At 40.2% G+C, this 18860-nt stretch overlaps 2 protein-coding genes and 1 long non-coding RNA gene across 17 annotated transcripts in view; 1 reads left to right on the forward strand and 2 right to left on the reverse strand.

Annotated features, from left to right (window-relative positions):
* LOC133402797 (abl interactor 2-like) overlaps positions 1-9313 on the reverse strand; it is an 18398-nt gene extending 9085 nt beyond the window's left edge. For 7 of the 14 annotated variants that reach the window (XM_061677039.1, XM_061677067.1, XM_061676984.1 and 4 more), the window contains exons 1-6: positions 9223-9313; positions 8882-9086; positions 6339-6506; positions 3008-3184; positions 1018-1035; positions 614-720 (exon numbers count right to left, since the gene is read on the reverse strand). In XM_061677039.1, the coding sequence (XP_061533023.1) occupies positions 614-720; positions 1018-1035; positions 3008-3184; positions 6339-6506; positions 8882-9073 (662 nt within the window). In that variant the 5' untranslated portion in view covers positions 9074-9086; positions 9223-9313. Of the gene's footprint in view, positions 1-613; positions 721-1017; positions 1036-3007; positions 3185-6338; positions 6507-7526; positions 7626-8633; positions 8723-8881; positions 9087-9222 lie in introns of those variants that run through there. The other 7 variants (XM_061677057.1, XM_061677048.1, XM_061677029.1 and 4 more) reach the window with 3 other exon arrangements.
* On the forward strand, positions 8822-10700 carry LOC133402866 (uncharacterized). Its single transcript, XR_009768571.1, has 3 exons — positions 8822-9133; positions 9256-9523; positions 9988-10700. It is a non-coding gene; the product is annotated as an uncharacterized LOC133402866 (long non-coding RNA).
* Positions 10701-11595: 895 nt separating this feature from the next.
* LOC133402857 (cytochrome P450 20A1) lies at positions 11596-17360 on the reverse strand. 2 transcript variants are annotated; one of them, XM_061677080.1, is made up of 13 exons: positions 17202-17360; positions 16144-16193; positions 15845-16011; positions 15617-15762; positions 15355-15522; positions 15170-15248; positions 12872-12984; positions 12735-12789; positions 12528-12648; positions 12323-12434; positions 12099-12163; positions 11831-11920; positions 11596-11755 (listed from the first exon to the last, which is right to left on the reverse strand). In XM_061677080.1, the coding sequence occupies exons 1-13, from the start codon at positions 17271-17273 to the stop codon at positions 11599-11601; spliced, it is 1395 nt and encodes a 464-aa protein (XP_061533064.1). In that variant the 5' UTR covers positions 17274-17360; the 3' UTR covers positions 11596-11598. The 2 variants fall into 2 exon arrangements, with proteins under 2 accessions (XP_061533064.1, XP_061533073.1); XM_061677089.1 differs by lacking the exons at positions 15617-15762; positions 16144-16193; positions 17202-17360 and having other exon boundaries at positions 15845-15890.
* Positions 17361-18860: the final 1500 nt, after the last annotated feature.

Here is an 18860-nt window from a genome sequence, read left to right on the forward strand (position 1 = left end):
AATGTTGCTATGAGCAATATGAGGCAGCCAGGAGCGGGCAAGCCTATCAAAAATACAACTAAGGGCAAGTAAAATAAAAACTAAAAATAAGATGTCAGTCTTTAGCCAAAGACTGTGGCATAGGATCCATCATAGAGGTGTAGCTGTGGTTACATGCTTTTTGCAGAGATGAAAACAAAGACCACACTTTAGTCACTGAGCAAATGGGACAGTCACACAAAAATCTAACAGACAATTCTGAAGATCAGCCACAAGCAGACACACTGACAAAAACAGTGCCTGAGACTCAGGAAGGTCCCCAAAGTGACAAGAACAGTGTTTTTCAGATGCATGGGCAGACACCCCCTGGGATTAGAGACACATTCAACAGTCCAACAAAACCATGGAGAGAAAAGCTGCTGATTTTAAAGCTTTTGCTGGGGATGCAAAATACACTGCAGGGTATACACAAGTACAGTCTGGAAACGTGCGCGTGTGTCAGCGACAGAGTGAGCAGATAGGTGGATTGTTGACTTCCTGTCATCTGTGTGCACCTTGAGTTTGGCGAGTGGGCTGGACAATTACCACAAATACAAAACAAATGTTTATCTGCACACTGACAGAGATCACATACCCAAGAGTCCCTTTTCCGCTCATAGGGGGGCTGGGCGGCTTCTGTGTCGGGGGGTTCGTGCGAGGGAGTCCACCTCCACCACCAGCTTTCATGCTCTGAGCACTCGCCTACATGGACAGACATGCATTATGAAAGGTAGAGATTTCATAGTAGGATAATTCTAATTATAACCAAAAAACACTTTTTAAAGAAGTAGTTATGACATTTGTTGTTTGTTTAAAATTGCAATTTAGTGTTTCTCTTTGGTAAGTGGCTGCTGAAATTCAAGTCCAGTGATTCTAATTTCTAAAAATATCAAACTACTCCTTTAAAGAAACACAGCAATTTACTACAACAACAACAAAAAAGCAGCATTCAGAAATCAAGTCCTTTCTTGTTTGAGGGGCTAGCTTTGAAAATCTTACCTTAAACCTTTGCAACCACTACAGTTGATTACAAAGATTAAATAAGGTGAGCAGAGAGAAAAAGAAAGAAAGAAATCAGTAGATTAGTGTGCAATGGAAAAGAGGAAAACAACGCCAGCATATTTCCTTTTAGAGACCTTCATAAAATTTGTTGAAAGGAGAAACAAACAAGATTTTTGAATCCTCTCATTATTAAAAAAAATATCCTTGTACCGTATTTTTCGGACTATAAATCGCAGTTTTTTTCACAGTTTGGCCGGGGGTGCGATTTATATTCCGGAGCGATTTATATGTGAAATTATTAACACATTATTATGTAATTTCACATTATTTTCACACTGACAACCGCAAGAGTTTCACTCTCGGCCTGTGTATCTGTACCTGCAACTGACGATGAGTCTGACGAAAGCGACATAGGAGAGGAAGCGGCGCATAGTCTATCTCCGGAGTTGGCGGAGTTCTTTAGAAGTGACTCGGTCTCACTTCTAAAGAACTCCGCCAACTCCGGAGATAGACTATGAAGATTTCATTGGATTTAGTGATTTGGAGTGACACTGATGGTTTGGTAAACTTGTTAGCATGTTCTTTATGCTATAGTTATCTGAATAACTTAATATGTTACGTGAACATACCAGGCACGTTCTGAGTTCGTTGTTTATGCATCATGTAACGTTAGCTGAATGTGTTACGTTAGCATACCGTACACCTATTCAGCCTGTTGTTCTCTATTTTTATTTTAAATTGTCTTTCAAGAATAAATGTCTGTTCTTGGTGTTGGATTTTATCAAATAAATGTCCCCCCTCAAAATGCGACTTATACTCCAATGCGACTTGTATGTTTTTTCCTTCTTTATTATGCATTTTTCAGCTGGTGCTACTTTTACTCCGGAGCGACTTATAGTCCGGAAAATACGGTAATACTCAGTAAAGCTAACATGAAGCTAGGCCTGTCACGGTAATTACTATATTGAGTTATCGTTCGATAAAAAACTGGACTCGATAAATTGTCATTGGTGTGGTGAGCCAGCGTGCATCTCACAGTGTGCCGATGAAGAGTTGGATGGCTGTGTCATTAGCTGGCACGTGGAATGCTGGTGGACCAGTGTTGGCTCCATCCAATACTCCACAGCCTTTCTCCATGTGCAGCAAGTAGCAAACAACGGAGACACTTAAGGGAAACCTGCCTGTTTATGTTTGCTAGCCCATGAGCAAACAAGCTAAGGAGCTAAACAGCTCGCTCCACTGCGGCGACCTCGTTTAAAGTGTCAGCGCCGTGCTCCAGATTTGTTGTGTTATTCCCCAATTAACACACACATGCATGCATGTAGGAAAGTTAACTGTTTATTATGTTTGCTAGCCCCCAAGCTAGGGGAGACAAACGGCTCGCTCCACCGCGGCGACGTTTTGTGAAACGTCAGCACCACTCACGGAGTTGTGTGTTGGTCCCCAATTAAAACAAACACGGGAAAAGTGAATTGTTTATTAAGCATAACCTCAGTAGCACACATTATTCAACCAGGAGTACAGTGAACATACAGTATTTGATTGACAGGTGAAGGGCTTGTCTCCAGCACCTTCAGTGGACCAACCACAGTTTTGCAGTTCGAGAGTGGGCCTTATTTTTCATGATTTCAGAGGCATAAAAAAATAAATAAATAAATAAAATAACGTTTATCGTGATAGTTTTTGGGAAAATATATCGTCCTAAAATATTATCGTGACAGGCCTAACATGAAGCATGATGTTTCCAAAAAGCTCATAATATAATTCCTATATCCCATGGATATTTTTACATTTACATTATTTGATTCAGTAAAACTCAACATTTATTGTTAATCAGATCAAAACATTATGTTGATTATACAAAACTGCACTTTATGTAAACTAACTAAACTAAGTCTACATCAAAACATGGTCCGGGGACAATGGTGGGGTCAAAAGCAGAAGCATGCGTTTCAAAGACGCTTTTGAAATCACGCATTCTTTTTACCTTGACTCCATGGCCCATGTCATCCAGCAGGCTGTAGTCGACAGACTTGCGGATGTAGCGCACAGGCCTCTCTGGATTGGCTGGGGCGATGATCTTGTGTGTGCGGGATGTGTTCTTGTTGGTGGTGAGGATGCCAATTTCCCGCCTGGCCACCTTCTCTTTGTGAATGTCCACCGTCTGAGTACATGAACATTTATTAACTTTTCTTTTATTTATTTATTTTTACATTGTTACAACCATAAATGCTCATTTGCGGGGACTGACCCTAAGCATTTTTGAGTGGTGGGCCAATGAACCAAGTTTTGGTGGCCCTGTAAGAACCTGTACTGGCCCAGTATATTCATAATATACGTTGTTTTTGTGATTATTTCGTATTTAGTGTCTTTTCACTTTATTATTTAAGCCCGTTTAATAAATTAGTCGTACAACTGCATGCATGGAAATGACTCTGTACTAACCTCAACAAAATCAAGGCATTGTAATTGCACAAATAAATAATGCTTAAAAGAATCCATCCATCCATTTTCTGTACCGCTTATCCTCACTCGGGTCGCGGGCGTGCTGGAGCCTATCCCAGCTATCTTCGGGTGAGAGGCGGGGTACACCCTGAACTGGTCGCCAGCCAATCGCAGGGCACATATAAACAAACAACCATTCGCAATTTAGAGTCTTCAATCAACCTACCACGCATGTTTTTTGGATGTGGGAGGAAACCGGAGTACCCGGAGAAAACGCGCGCAGGCACGGGGATAACATGCAAACTCCACACAGGCGGGGCCAGGATTTGAACCCTGGTCCTCAAAACTGTGAGGCAGTAAACCAATTACAAAATTATTACAAGATTTACTTAGCACTGACATTGCAACAACGCTTCGCTAATGTATAATTAGGGGTGCTTTGATCAGTGTTTTATGCTTATGGTGAGTGCTATTGGCGAAGATTAGGGTTTAGGGTCTAGCCCTTACCCTGCTATTGGCACAGAGTGAAGGCGGAGGGGATGTTAAACTAGGGCTGGGCGATTATGGAAAAAATAATCACAATTATTTTGATGACAGCGAAATCATGATTAATCAATACGATTATTCATTTACTTCAAAACTATTTATTCAACTACCAAAACTCAACTTCAAACATAACTTTAAAAAAACTGAAAATAAATTAGTAACAAGTAAAATAGTAATACATTAAAATAATGGAAATTGGGGGGGGATATATATAGCTAAAAACGTGCCAATACTTTTAGCCATGTGCTCTATTATATTATAAATCCTGTCATTATTCTGACATTTAGAAAATAGAAATAACTTTGGTCATCCTAACTGATTTAAACAGGAAAAATTTAGTCTGATTACAAGTCACAGTCAGGAAAAAAAAGTGTCCTTTTTTATACCTTGGCCTCTTAGAGTCAGTGTGGTGCGATGCATGCATGGAGCTACTCATTTACTGTAAGCTAAACAAATATATAACGTTAATAAACTCGTTTTTCACAGATTAGGTTAGATTTGTTACATTACCTGTCTGTATGTTACTACGGTGTTTGTGTGTGAATATTCGTTATTTGAAGGAAAATCCCTCCCGTTACCAAATCCTAATATTAACTAGCCTCTCAATAGGGTTTTTTCTGACTGTTAGCATTAATCTGCCATTTCCATAATGAAGTGTATCTTGTATTTCAATATAAAATGATGGTAATTATTTTTGTTGTGAGCTTAGTTTAACAGTAAACTCCAACTGGGTTGTCAATAAACAGCTGAAAGCACGCTCAGGAGTACAGAATAACATTCTACAGGCTGCAAAGTACGAGTTGCTGTATGAGGCAAGCGGCATGATCGCTTAGAGCCTAACCCGAATATGTACACTGTTTATCCAGTCAGGTGGTGCTGGTCGCAGTTTCTACTTGCATCGCAACATCCTGTCATGGATGGGATGTTTCGGTGATAAAATAATTTCAGACAAACACTGAAAATGCAGTTTTGGGCCATTTTTCGGTTGGTGAAAATTATTAGTTAATTAGAAATTTGTACTGGCCCAGTGTCTCTACCCACAGTGCTGTGTAAAAGTATTTGCCCCTTCTCAAATTCCCTCTTCTTTTTTTGCACAGTTTCCCCACTTGAATGTTTAAGATCAAGCAAAGGTAAATAACAGACAAAGATAATCCAAGTAAACATAAAATACAGATTTTAAATGGTGATTTTATTTATTAAGGGAAAACAAATCTATTCAGAGCTACCTGGCCATGTGTCATCAGGTGGTGGTAGTGTGACAGAGTCTGGGGCTGTTCTGCTATTGTAGGACCTGGATGACTTTCTGTGATTGATGGAACACTAAATTCTGCTTTTTACCAGAAAATCCTGCAGGAGAATATTTGGCTATCAGTTTATTACTTCAAGATGAAGCACTTATGGGTTCTGTAGCAGGACAATGATCTAAAACACACTACCAAGTCAACTTCTGAATGGCTTAAAAAATAAATTTTTTAGTAGTGGCCAAGTCAAAATCCAAACTTGAAACCAATTGTAATGTTGCGAATGACTTTAAAAAGGGCATTCATGCTCGAAAACCCCCCAGTGTTGCTGAATTTAAACAACTGGAAGAAAAAGTGGGACAAAATATTTCCACAGATATGTAAAAGACTAATTGCCAGTTATAGAAAATGCTGGATTTCAGTTGTTGCTGCTGACGATGCCCCAACCACTTATTAGGTTTAGGGGGCCATTACTTTTTCCACACAGGGTCAAGTAACTTTGAATAGTTTTTTTTCCCTTAATAAAGGAAATCACCATATAAAAACAGCATTTTAAGTTTACTCTGGTTATATTTGTCTGATATTTACACTTGTTTGATGACAAATAAAGTGGGGAAACTATGCTAAATATATATATATATATATAAATATAAGAATTTGAGAAGGGGACAAATACTTATTCACAGCACTATAGGAGGTGGCCCAACACAGCGGCCCTCGACCACTGTTAATGTCGGACCCTGGCCTAATGCAAACGCACTCCATTGTTTTCCTAAATCCTAAAGTTTTATTTTAGGAAACACTGAAGCTAAGCAGAATTTGGAAGAATTTGTAGAGCGAATGCCCAAATATTCACAGTTCGACTTTTGAAAATTCACAGATTTTTTTTTAGCCTGTCCAGCATTATTCACTGGCAAATGTGGATTTTCAACTTTCCTTTGCTGGCATCTTGTGGCATACAGGTAAGGACAAACCCCCTAGAGGGGGGCAATTACGTTTTTTTCACTATTCGTGGCAGGGCTCAATCCCTTTCCCCTGCAAATGCAATAATTGGAAATATCTGCATGTCAGCAGCCCAGTGCCCACCTGAGAGATGTGGTTGATGGAAGACTCCATGCGGCGTAGCTGCGAGGCCTGGATGTCCAGCATCTGCAGGACATTGTTGGCCAGCGTGTTAATCAGGTACGCCACGCTGGCCAGCGACTGAGTGGTGTAATTCTTGGTCTCCTCCAGGGCTCGCTGCTTATCTGGAGACTGTAGGAAGCAGTTTGACATTTTCACACTTGAATTGGCCAGCTGATCACAGGGCAGATAGACAAAACAATTTACATTCAAACCTATGGACAATTTACAGTCTTCAATTAACCTGCCATGTATGTTTTTGATAAGGACAAACCAATTATCGGCACCGGCATTCGGCATTTTGAAGCATAACGCCATCAGCCCTCTTTTAATCCGACGGACGATAACAGATCAATCTAAAACTAGGTATCCTTCAAGGAACTTTTTTTCTGGTTCCCCCCCCCCAGTTAACTTTATAATAGATGCTGCACTTTTTGTTTGACATAGATATTTGAAAGGTTAAAATTCCAGTTATATTGAAATTTTGGAAAACTATTTACTGTAGAAAACTTAAGGCAGCCTTTTGTTTAGTTCTATTTTAATTTAATTTTATAAAACGTTGCTGAGCCTGGGCGCTCCATGCACTATTCGTTAGAAAACATTTTGTTTCAAAACATCTATTGTCCAAGTCAAATAAAAAACCAAACAAACTAATATGTTGCAAACCTGAAAAGCTGTTTAATAAACACATTAAATGGCATTTAAACAAAGTGTTGGAGTTTGTATTATTAAAAAAATATATATTTTATGGCAATAGTTTCCATTGTGATGCAAATGAATATTGACTCCAAATCAGCCTCAGCCTCCTTGACAACTAATAATCCCTATTAGGTCCTGAAAAAAAACATACTGGTCTCTCTCTAGTTTTTAGAATGTGTGAGGAAGCCGGCATCCCTGGAGAAAACCAACACAAGCATGGGGAGAACATGCAAACGCCACAAAGGAATTCCAAATCTGATATTTGAACCTTGTCGGAACTGTGAGGCAGATACTATAACCACTTGATCAGTTTGCTGCCCAAGCATGAACATGACTAATTTTTCAAATTAATCTCTAAATTTGTGCCATAAAGAGTGGGAGATGTCGGCTTCAAGCATTTAAACACGACAATGTACTCTTCTGATAACAGGTAATAAAAACATCGAAACTAACCAGACAACAGTGCTAAAGGAATGATCGGAGGCAATTGGTCTGCCCATGGACATGGTGTAGGCATCCAATGGAAGCAGTGTTTCCACTTTCTTGCTGACACTGAGGGCAGCAATGTCAGGAGTATGAAGACAAAAAAGGGGAACGCCATCTCAGAAGATGCACATTATAAAACTGCCATAAATCAACTCCGATGCTACCGCCATGCTTCTCGACCCATACAAGTCACATTTTGTCACCGAGGGAAGTTCTCAAAGTAAAGCAAATGTACTTATATAGCGCATTTCATACACAAGGTAACTCGATGTGCTTTACATGATTAAAAGCATTTAAAAGCAAAGGGGGAAAACAGCTTAAACATTTAAAACAAAGAGCGAAAACAAAGAGGGGAAAAAAAGAAACGATTCTCAAAAAGTGATCACCGGGAAGTTAATCAGCATGGCAGTAACCGTGTAGTCCTGGGTAAAGCATATAGGGTATGAAAAAAATATATATAATCAGAGCAGCCTACTTAGCAGCGAAACCTGTCAGACCTGCTGTTCCAGGAATTTAAAAAAAGAATAATTAAAAGAAAAATCAAACCTTCTCAAAACCATTTCTGGCGTATCAGCACACTAATCATCGTGACGACATGCCTTTTACAATACGACTGATCGTCAATAACAGTACAGATTAGTTTTTACACCTGTCGGACATCAACAAAAGGCGGGGAGAGAGTTAAAACACAAGTGTATACACAAAGATTAAAATATCACGACTTGATTGTGAATATAAGAATTATGATTTTAACATAAACATGTCTGGTGAAAATAGGCAAAGTGACCACCCCCCTGATGAGTTGCAGTGTTTGTCTACAAGTACATAAATCAGACGACTGCCACTGCTATCACAAAAATCTGTCGACGAAAGCTGACCAGATATTACTCTCGCTTCTCGTCTTGCATCCACCCACTCTCGGTTCATAGGCGGCTCACGGTTGTATCACTGATCCCAGTGGTCAAATAAATGATCACCATGATGTTAGACGTTTTTATGTCTAATGGGCAGCTCCAAGCTATCTGGCTAAAGCGGTAGCCCAAGGCGAGTGTAAGTCATACATATAATTTGTACCGTGGGTACGACAGACATTTCGAGACCGTGTGCGTTAAAACACACTTCGGTACATCAGAGAAATCCTGTGAGTTGGACATAACCACTCGTTGTTGCTGTTTTTTTTTTTTTTTTTTTTTTGCTTTTATCCGAGCTTGGCTAACACCGCATCTCGTCGAAAATATTAGCAACAGCTACACGAGCAGCCCTTGTGGTGCCTGCGAAAACCCGTCAAGAAAACTGGTCTTTTCATACAGAAAACCGCTCACCTGGACATAGTTGCTCTCGCAATACTCGGCGACTCTTTCCAAATTCGTGAAACTATCCAGCAGAGCGCTTCGACCTGCTGGAATCTCCTCTTCCAAAAGCATTTGTAGCTCCGCCATTTTCACATCTTTAGCGGGGCAGCGTGGGTTCTCTGGCGCCGCCACGGTTGCGTGCGGTACTGCAGCAATCGCCATCGCCAGCTGACTGCTAGAGTTGGGAGGTGGAATGCCAGAAGTACAGTACAATGTGGCACGGTAAGTTTAGCGCTTTAATTTGTTATTTGTTGCATTACACTGCAATTATATGACATGTCCATTTAATAATAACTGGCTGATGCGTTCACCTGATATAGTGTCAAAATGTTGACCGTTTTCAGCGTATAGTGCACTAAATAATATGACAAAGCCTCGCCAGCCAAGAGAGGTCTCTCCAGCGTGTCCGAGGTCATCCCCGGGGCCTCCTCCCGGACCGATACAGAGTCCACATCACTGCAGACGCCGCACCGATCCGCATGTCGATCTCCCATTCCGTTCTTCCCTCACTCGTGAACAAGACCCCCAGATACTTGAACTCTTCCGCTAGGGGCAGGATCTCGTCCTCGACCCGGAGAGGGCCGACTGAGGACCATGACTTCAGATTTGGAGGTGCTGATTTTCATGCCAGCCGCTTCACACTGCGAAGCGAAAGTTTAAGATCACTGCTTGATAAAGTAATCAGAACCACATAATCTGCAAAAAAGATGATGGTCACCTGGTCCTTCACCTTGTCATCCATCCATCCATTTTCTGAGCCGCTTCTCCTCACTCTCCTCTCATTCCCACTCACATTCACACCTACGGGCAATTTAGAGTTGTCAATTAACCTACCGTGCATGTTTTTGGGATGTGGGAGGAAAACCGAGTGCCCGGAGAAAACCCACGCAGGCACGGGGAGAACATGCAAACTCCACACAGGCGGGGCCGGGGATTGAACCCAGGTCCTCAGAACTGTGAGGCTGACGCTCTAACCAGTCATCCACCGTGCCTCCTCATGTTGTCATGTTCTGTCCAATTTTGTGTTTTGTTTCTTGCTGATGCCTGTTTAGTTGTTTTTTCTTGTTTCCTTTCAGTGGCGCGGTGAAGAAAGTGAGGAGGCGCACAGCTGGGATCGACTGGTAATGAGTTCCCAGTCTGAAGCGCTGTAGGGACCCCAGGAAGGTGCCCAATCGTCCATCCATCCATCCATTTTCTGTATCGCTTACCCTCACTAGGATCGCGGGCGTGCTGGAGCCTATCCCAGCAATCTTCGGGCGAGAGGCGGGGTCCACCCTCAACTGGTCGCCAGTCAATCGTAGGGCACATATAGACAAACAACCATTTGCACTCATATTCACACCTATGGCCAATTTAGAGTATTTAATTAACCTACCACGCATGTTTTTTGGGATGTGGGAGAACATGCAAACTCCACACAGACGAGGCCGGGATTTGAACTCCAGTCCGCAGAACTGTGGGGCAGATGCGCTAACCAGTCGGCCACCATTCCCAATCGTTTCTCTTGTAATTCTGTTTGTAGCCATTTGCATCCTGTCTTGCTCCAGGAATAGTTAAAGAAATGCTTCTTGTTTTTTGATCGCTGTTCCGACAGGTTTTGGTGACGTCCTGGCGACCCTCCTTGCTCCCTCTTCAAGTCATCTTAAGCCACGTTTTTCAGTTTTGCCTTTTGTTTTTGCCTTGTAACATAGTTTTTCACTTGGTCTTTTCCTACCCGTTTGGTAGTCTTTTGTTCCCCAGTTTTTGCTCTTTTTTTCGTCAAAGGTTTTTTTTTAAATAAAGCCTGCTAAATCACCTCCACGCTCTGTTACTGCTTTGGGGTCCAACTTGTCACAAACCGTAACGTTTTCTTTAAAGAATTGTACCCATTACAAATTCTGCCCTGATAATCAAACATAAAAGCACAACTGTGTTCTCTCATTTACTAAAAGAAGGGGTGCGCATTTCAAATCAAAAGCAAGTAAATATCGAGGAACTTTGTGTGTGTTCAAATAAAGTGCATCAGAAAAATTTTTGTTTCACCTTTTCTGTTTGGTATCTGAATTGACACAGGTCTCAATTTTTTTTTACATATTTCAACAAATCTTAACCGCTTTCGAGGTTATGTTTGTTCAAAACCTTTTTGTTTCATAATGGCGTTTCTCTGTCTTTCAACTTCCCCGCTGAGTGTCTTTCTCTTTCTCCCTTGCTACGTTTCTCGTTTGTGTCTGACTCAGGGCTGCTCGCAGTCAGTGATCACCGCCTGAGATCTGATTTGATTGGCTGAAAGTTCATGCTAAACTCGCATGCGATTGGTCGGTACGGTTCGACACTACGGCAATGCCCGAAATGCTGCGCCGCTTAAAATAGAAGCGCCCTCTTTATCTTTCATCATAACCTTGCTTTTTTTGGCTATAGTGTGGGTCCGGACCCGGACTGCGATCCGCCAGTTAGTGACTACCGCTGTAAAGCATCATGATCATAAAGTTTCACTTTGAATCTTACCTTTTTAACAAGAATTCCTTAAACATTTATTGAAATGTTTTTCAAACACATGGTTTTACATTTTAAGCACACTGATCTTGGATTCTGAAAATTCAAAGAAAACAATGTTAAAATATGGACCACACATAACACTGATTCTGTGGCGATGCAACTGTGCAAGTAAAGTTGACCCGAGCCCTAACAAATAAAAAATTTACAGAACACTAATTTGAATTTCTCCTGCTGACAGTTATCCAGGTTTCATCCTTTGGCGCTGAAACCAGTTCTGATCTGACCTCCAGGACTTGACCCTCCAACCGGTGAAGCCTCAGCTTCCGCACCAATGTGCTGAGCAGGACAGTAGCTACCGTGTACGCAAATCTGTCAATAAATTATATAAAAAAAATAATCAAGTAGATTATAATCGTACATTTATGCTTTAATGCCGATCATTACCTGAGCTCTGGACATGTCTGATTACCAGAGAAACCAAGCAGACAGAAACTCTTTCTAGCTGAATCGTCCTCAAATCGATCGGGGTCAAATCTGAGAGTTCATCAAAAAGTAAATTTAAAATACTCAGTTAAAAAAAAAACAACAACAGAAAAACACTTAACTGGTCAACGGTACTTTGAATCTAGAAAACAATATGCCAGAATTTTTTTTTTATGATGAATGTCAGTCAATTAAGTAACAAACATGTCAAATGAAAAGAAAAACAGACCTGCTTGCTGCGCTCCAGGTGTTGGAATCTTGCAGCACTACACCCAATGCGTAGATCACTAGGGTCTGAAATACGACAGGATAGTTCTGATGTATGATATGCATCACTTTGTTTGTTTTTGAGTTATGTTGAGAACCTACTGCACAAAAATAAGGACCTTCTTCCTTGCACTTGGTGTGAATGAGTTGTGACACTCGTGGACATCAGGAAACAAAATACCATACCTCTTTTGGGATGACATGCTGATCTACTTTTCCATCCAATTCCTGACGTCGAGCAGCAATGGGGGTCAACTTTGCAGTTCTCACTGTCTCATTCAGTACCTGCTGGCAGTATCTGCTCAATGACAGAAATGTTACTATGTCCATCCAGGACACAAATCAACAGCTAACAAATGAATTGTTAGTTTAATATCCATGAAAGGCTTACTTGAGCTGAGGGATTTTGTTTAAGGAAATTGAATTTGAACCCAAAACATCTTCCAGCTCTTGATACAATTTATCCTGGACTTCTTCCGAGGTGGACAGGAAGTGAAGAACCCAGATACATACTGCCAAAGTAGAGTTTTGCCATTTATTTGGGAGAATGAAACTTGAGTATTGGTTTGCATGACATGTGGTGAGACGCAGCACGCACAGTTGGCAGTGATGACGCATCCAGCCAAAGTGAACACCATACAGTCCTCCATGATCTGAAACAAACAACAAACCTTGTGCAAATACTGCACACTAATCTTGTGTGCTTTCTATCAAAGTCCTTGGATCAGTACTCACCTGTCGCTCTGTGAGAGAGGACTTCAGTAGCATGTCCACAAACACCATCTGCTTCTGATTGACTTTTCTCTCCTTGGCCACAGACAGTAACACATACTCCATCTCTGACAGAGCTGTAAAAATACATTTATTTATACACAGTGGCATATCTTGTCCGTCCGTCTGTCTGTCTAGCTATCTGTTTATCAGTGAAGACAAATTTTTCTTTGGCTGGGGACCAACTCTGCCATTTGCCCAAAAGTCAACTGGGATAGTCTCCAGCTCACCCTAATGAGGATAAACGGTATAGAAAATCATCTGGGAGGGAGTCCCAGAATTTCCAAGTCTCCAATAACACCAGAAAAAGTGACAAATTTCATTTAGTGACTTATTTTTCTTTCTCAACAAGAGTTGCAAGAAGGGTCTAAATACTGTACTTGCTAAATATAACGACAAAGTTGCTTAATTGTCAACACTCCGTCACAATTGACAACACATTACAATAAATACAGTGGTAAAAATTGAAATGGCAAAACTAACGATTTCAAAATGGTATCTCAGTTTATTGGTAAAGCATTTCATCCCTGTACTTAACTAACTTTGACGACAAAGACAAATGTCAAGAGTGAGGTTTCCTCTTTTTACTTTAAATAAAAAGCTGAAAAACTAAAAAGTGAAAGTAGCAGTAAAGTATAACACAATAAAACATACACTCAACTTTAACCTTGATGTTAGAGTCCAGGACAAACAAGTTGAGGGAGGATTACTGTTTCAGAGGAGAGTCAGCTCGGCTCTCAAAGACTAAGCACAGTCTATTCAGTGTACATTCTATTCTTCTTTAATTTGTCTTGTCCACTTAGCCATATTCATATGATCAGCCAGAACAGACAAGTGTGTATACCACTTACGTTAAGGTTGGCTCTATGGTTGTTATGACAGCTTTGCATTTAGTGAGTCTTGTAGTGGCATGACAAAACACACACACGCGCACGCACAAAAGCCAAATAAAAGTCAAAACACCTGTGGAGTTAATCCTTTAAATCAGGGGTCAACAATATGGTGCCCGCGGCCACCGGGTGGCCCCCACGAACCACGTGAATAGCCCTCAGGCCTATTCTAAAAATAGCTCAGCAGTAATGAGACATTGTGATATTTCTGGAATGTTGTATGTAGAAGTTATCGTTTGAAAATGTAAACACTAGCAGAGAGTATAGAAATATGTAAAACATAGCATATTGATATTTATCTGTGTAGAAACCTTATTAAATCATTGTTGATAAATATTGTGAGAAATCATAAACATGATCAGTCTCTTCACATTGCTAAATATCATTAATAATAAAATACTGTATAAGGTCATTTGAGAAAATTTATTTCAGAAGTGCATATCAAACTGGTAGCCCTTTGCATTAATCAGTAACTAAGAAGTAGCTCTCAAATTCAAAAAGTCTGCGAAACCTGCTCTACGTGCTCATTGAGCTTAAGTCTGATCAGAAAAGTTGGAGTCTAGATAGTTTTGCTGAGGTCTGATATGTGCAGTGGCCTCATGTGACATTGTGCATAACATGACAAAACATATTTGTATGGCTTGAGATTAACTTTACAGGAAATTTTGGTTGAATTCCCAATTGTATGACTTTAAGGACATTTGACTTTAAAGTTAAACCGTAGACTCAAACTTGAGGGGGGAAAAAAACTCAAACAAACAATTAGCTCACTCACAGTTTGCAGGTAAATCAAGAGTAGGGTTCCAAAGGGTTGGAAGATTTCTGAAACGTTTTGGTTAATTTCCACTGGAATTTAAGAAGGGGAATTTTAGAAATATTCTAAATCGGAAACTTTCCATGGAAATTAATTGGGAATTGAGGGTAATTTAATGGAAAGGTATCATATTCAAGCACATACACAAACATTCTGTTTTGCCATAAGCAGACATCCATGCAAAATAGATAGCTCTCTTTGCCCACTTGGGAGGGCATTATAGTACCTTCATCGTGGGCGGCATGGCCCAGAGGGTAAGAGTAGGCCTTGCAACCAGAGGGTCGCCGATTTGTATCCCTGCCCGAGAGCATGTCGTCTTTGTGTCCCTGGGCAAGACACTTTACCCACGTTCCCGAATAAAAGGTAACCTTCAATTTTGTTAATTCTTGGTTTAATACATTTAATTCCCATGGAAAGTTTACAACTGAAAATTCCCAGTTTTGCAACCCTAATCAAGAGGAATAATCAAGGCAACTAAGTCAATGGTTTTGTAACTGCTGAAGAAATTGAAGACTGAGCCCCATGTGGAGCAACAGTGGTAGGTTGAATGATGCTCACCTGCTGGATAATGTGCCTTCTTGCTGATGCTCTTCTCCTGAGAGTCATCCAAGTAGCCTTTCCCTATTTCTGACCAGATCTACAGGGATGAAAACAAAATAAAACACATCTCCAGCTTTACTGAAAAACAATCATTTGTTTCTTTCTCCAGTGGACTAAGAGGTGGTTTAAGCTGCATTTCGCACCGCGTCATGGTTCTTGCGGAAGGATATGACTTCAGCATCATCCCTGAAGCGCTCGCCAAGGGCAAGCTGGGTGACGGTCTTCATGGAGAGACCCAACAGGTGGGCACATAGTGGCGTCTGCTGAGATTCTGGGAATGACACCCACTTTCCAACCAGCTCCTCAACTAGCTGGCAAACATAAGACAGATAAATGGCAGAATTTTGGGTGAAAACCCATGAAGAGCGGTAAGTGATATGTTTTAGCCTGTTCCAAAAGCCCAACCTTGAGAACCAGTGAGAAGTTTTTCTTCAGACTGTCGTTGATTGCATTGTCATACAACTTTTTTCTAATGACAGACTCATTGCCCCCACCCACTGTTTCTGACTGGTAACCGAGTAACGACTTCAGCATCGTTTCAAACGAGTCAGCTGCGGAGAGCAGAGGAAAACCCATAATGAAGAACAACACATATATCTGTTGTTCTAATGTTTATTGCACTTGTGCACCTACTTGTGTGGTTGGGGTTGATGTGTTGCCGCAGCTGGTTCACAGAGCCCAAGCTTACCACGAGCCGCCGACCGAACCAGAACGACGCCACAGAGCCAAACTCCTCATGTAAAGCCACTAAAAATTCATGCAGACTGCCTCTGTTCACAATGTCTTGCAAGTTGCCATCCCTGATGACACAACACACAAAGGCCCTCACTGACTTCTTTCAATATGTCTGCTATCAGATATTTTAAGACATAAATTTGATCGACATCATGCATGAAAGAACCAGAACAATGACAATCATGCAAGTTGCTTACTTCTCATCGGTGGGGCTCAGACCTGGGATATCAGAGGCTCTTCTGGATGACTGAAAACCGCAAGCCATTAGACTCCCGAATAGTCATCAACAGATCGACATTTAAAATACTTTCCACAAATCTCATACACATACTGAATTGTCGTTACACAAACTCATGCACACTGCATTTAATGCCCCAAATCAGGTTAACAATTATTCTGATGCGCCTATTCAATATCGTTTACTTATTTAAACTATTTTGTGAAAGGAGACATGCAAGTTAGAATTTCATTGCATGTTTTGCATCTTTTTTAAATGTGCACGTGACAATGAACGTCTTGATTGTTGAAAAGACGTTGCATGATTCTGTCCATTTTAATTAAGTTGTTTCTCACTTAAAATTTTAACTGGTGAACAACATTAACATTAACAGTTCTGTGCAGTCATATATAACAGGGATTCTCAAAGTGTGGTAGGCAGGCTCTCTCGAGTGGGATGCAAATGCATCACTGCCCAAGTACAGTTTAGTTCAATACATTTGGATTTATTTTTTTACTTTTATGTGCAATATATTTTAATCTAATCACTAAGTAGTTTTTTTCCCCCAATGTCCTATATTTAAGTGCAGTGTAAACGTTAAAACTGCATGATGTTACACAAGCTAACAATATTATTAAACATACTTTGCAGGAAATATGTTTTAAAAAATTTTATTAGCACGACTATGCCTTCTCCGCTACTATATTTTTGTCATTATGGTAATAATTGTTGTAAAAAGTTTGATAACCACTGTTACAATTTTGCAAAGTAATTATTCCCCATTCAGAGTTATGACAAAAAAAAAAAGGGGGGGTGGGGGGCGCGAATGTAAAACGTACAAGGTCGTCACGTGCTTATATTTCAAACTGTGTGAGCAGAAGAGACTCACCACTAAAGTGATTATTAACACGGGTACATGTGAATGCTGTAGGCTTGGCTGGGAGTTTTCAATTGGCAGTGGACACAGTACACTCGTACAGAACAAGCACAACACAACAGCTTCTTAGCATACTGTCAGCTAATTTCCAGCTAACTCACCGGGTACAAATACACAACTGCACCAACCAAAACGACGATAAAGGTCACAGCAAATATAGCAAAATCCAGCATGACTGTTCCCTTCTATAAGCAATTCTTAGGCAGGACGACCCACTCGAAGTGAAAACAGTCTCCACGTCAACACAACGCGTCAGTCGCTCGATGTTCGATTGGTAAAACTAAGGCTTAACTAATCCATCTCAGAGTGAATCGATTTACGAACAGGATACAGCACATATTTTAAGGATTTGTGTGAGGCGGATTTTAAGATTGAGGAACTGGATTCAATTTGTCTGAAAATGGCTCTGAACAAATCCCCAGGGACACATGGACTCACAAGCAATTTTTATAGAATTTTTTTTTGGGGTGGAGTTGAGAGAGTTTTTGTACACGGCATTGAAGTAATGTATAAGGAAAAGGGAATTGATGCAGACGATGAAGGTTTAATTACGTTAATTCCAAAGCCGTGGCGTTAAAATGACTAATAGGGTTATCAGGGTCACTTTAACACAGGAGTTCTTTCCCGGCCCAATTAGGAGAAAATGTATTATTAGGGAATATAAAACTCTTGATATTAAACTAATTAGAACTAGATATCGTTCATTTCCAGTTCCCCCCAAAATTAAAGAAGTACATTTCAAAATTCTAAACGAGATTTACTCCACTAAGGAATTTCTAAGACTAAAATTTGCGAATTGCTGTGTTTTTTGGGATATGGACATTGAAAACTTGGAACATCTTTTTTTGTTGTTGTTGCGAATCAGTACAGACCTTTTGGTTGGCTATGCAGAGCTGGCTTCACTCTAAAAATATTGAACTGTCACCTGGGGCGATGGAGTCCATTAAGTTTGGTGTGTTTGTCAAGGACAAGAATTCGGATTTTGTTATTATTAGGGAGGTTTTTTATTCACAAATCCAAATATCAAGATAAAACCCTGTTTAAATAATTTGTTTTGGAACAAATCTTTTAAGTTTGTAAAGAATAAGAAAGCCCTTAAACTTCTTTCTCTTAGTAGATTTAAAATTATTTTTCCCCCGATTCTACTGTGAAGTTCGACATATGGCTCATGATGTACAGTATGTGTGATATTTAAGGAATGTCTTACATTGTTCATTGTTTACATTTGTTCTTTCAATTAAAAAAAACAAAACAACTTCTAACGATCACATTGCTAAAACCGTGATACGAAAACGTGTTAACTCTATTCAACACTTCAAATAAACAGTTTGCAAAATGAGCAATTCATTTTCTACATTTTACATAAACATAACCAGTCAACAAAACAGAACAAAAACCGCTCACATTTTTTTTAGCGTCCCAAACATTTAACTGGTACCGCGTATCATAGAAAAGTTATAGTATTTGGTTCACCAAAACTGATCACCTAATTGTTGATTCATTGCTTTATTTGAAGAAAAAAAATGATGAAAAATGGCCTGTTAAAATGCAATTTTTTTGTGATGCAAAAAAATCAGACCAGGACAAATCATTTCAAAACATTTCTTTTACTCCCGCGACCCTCCTGACTACCAGTATTTAAAATGTGTCCTTTGTAGTGGACAATTTTAAACTTGAATACCTCCCACTTACTGCATAAACTGAGTTAACTTCTTTTAGAGGTTTTCACTGATAGCAAATGTGAAGGGGTGGGGCTTTGG

This window comes from Phycodurus eques, chromosome 1 (genome assembly GCF_024500275.1).
Source record: "Phycodurus eques isolate BA_2022a chromosome 1, UOR_Pequ_1.1, whole genome shotgun sequence".
Classification (NCBI taxonomy): Eukaryota; Metazoa; Chordata; class Actinopteri; order Syngnathiformes; family Syngnathidae; genus Phycodurus; species Phycodurus eques.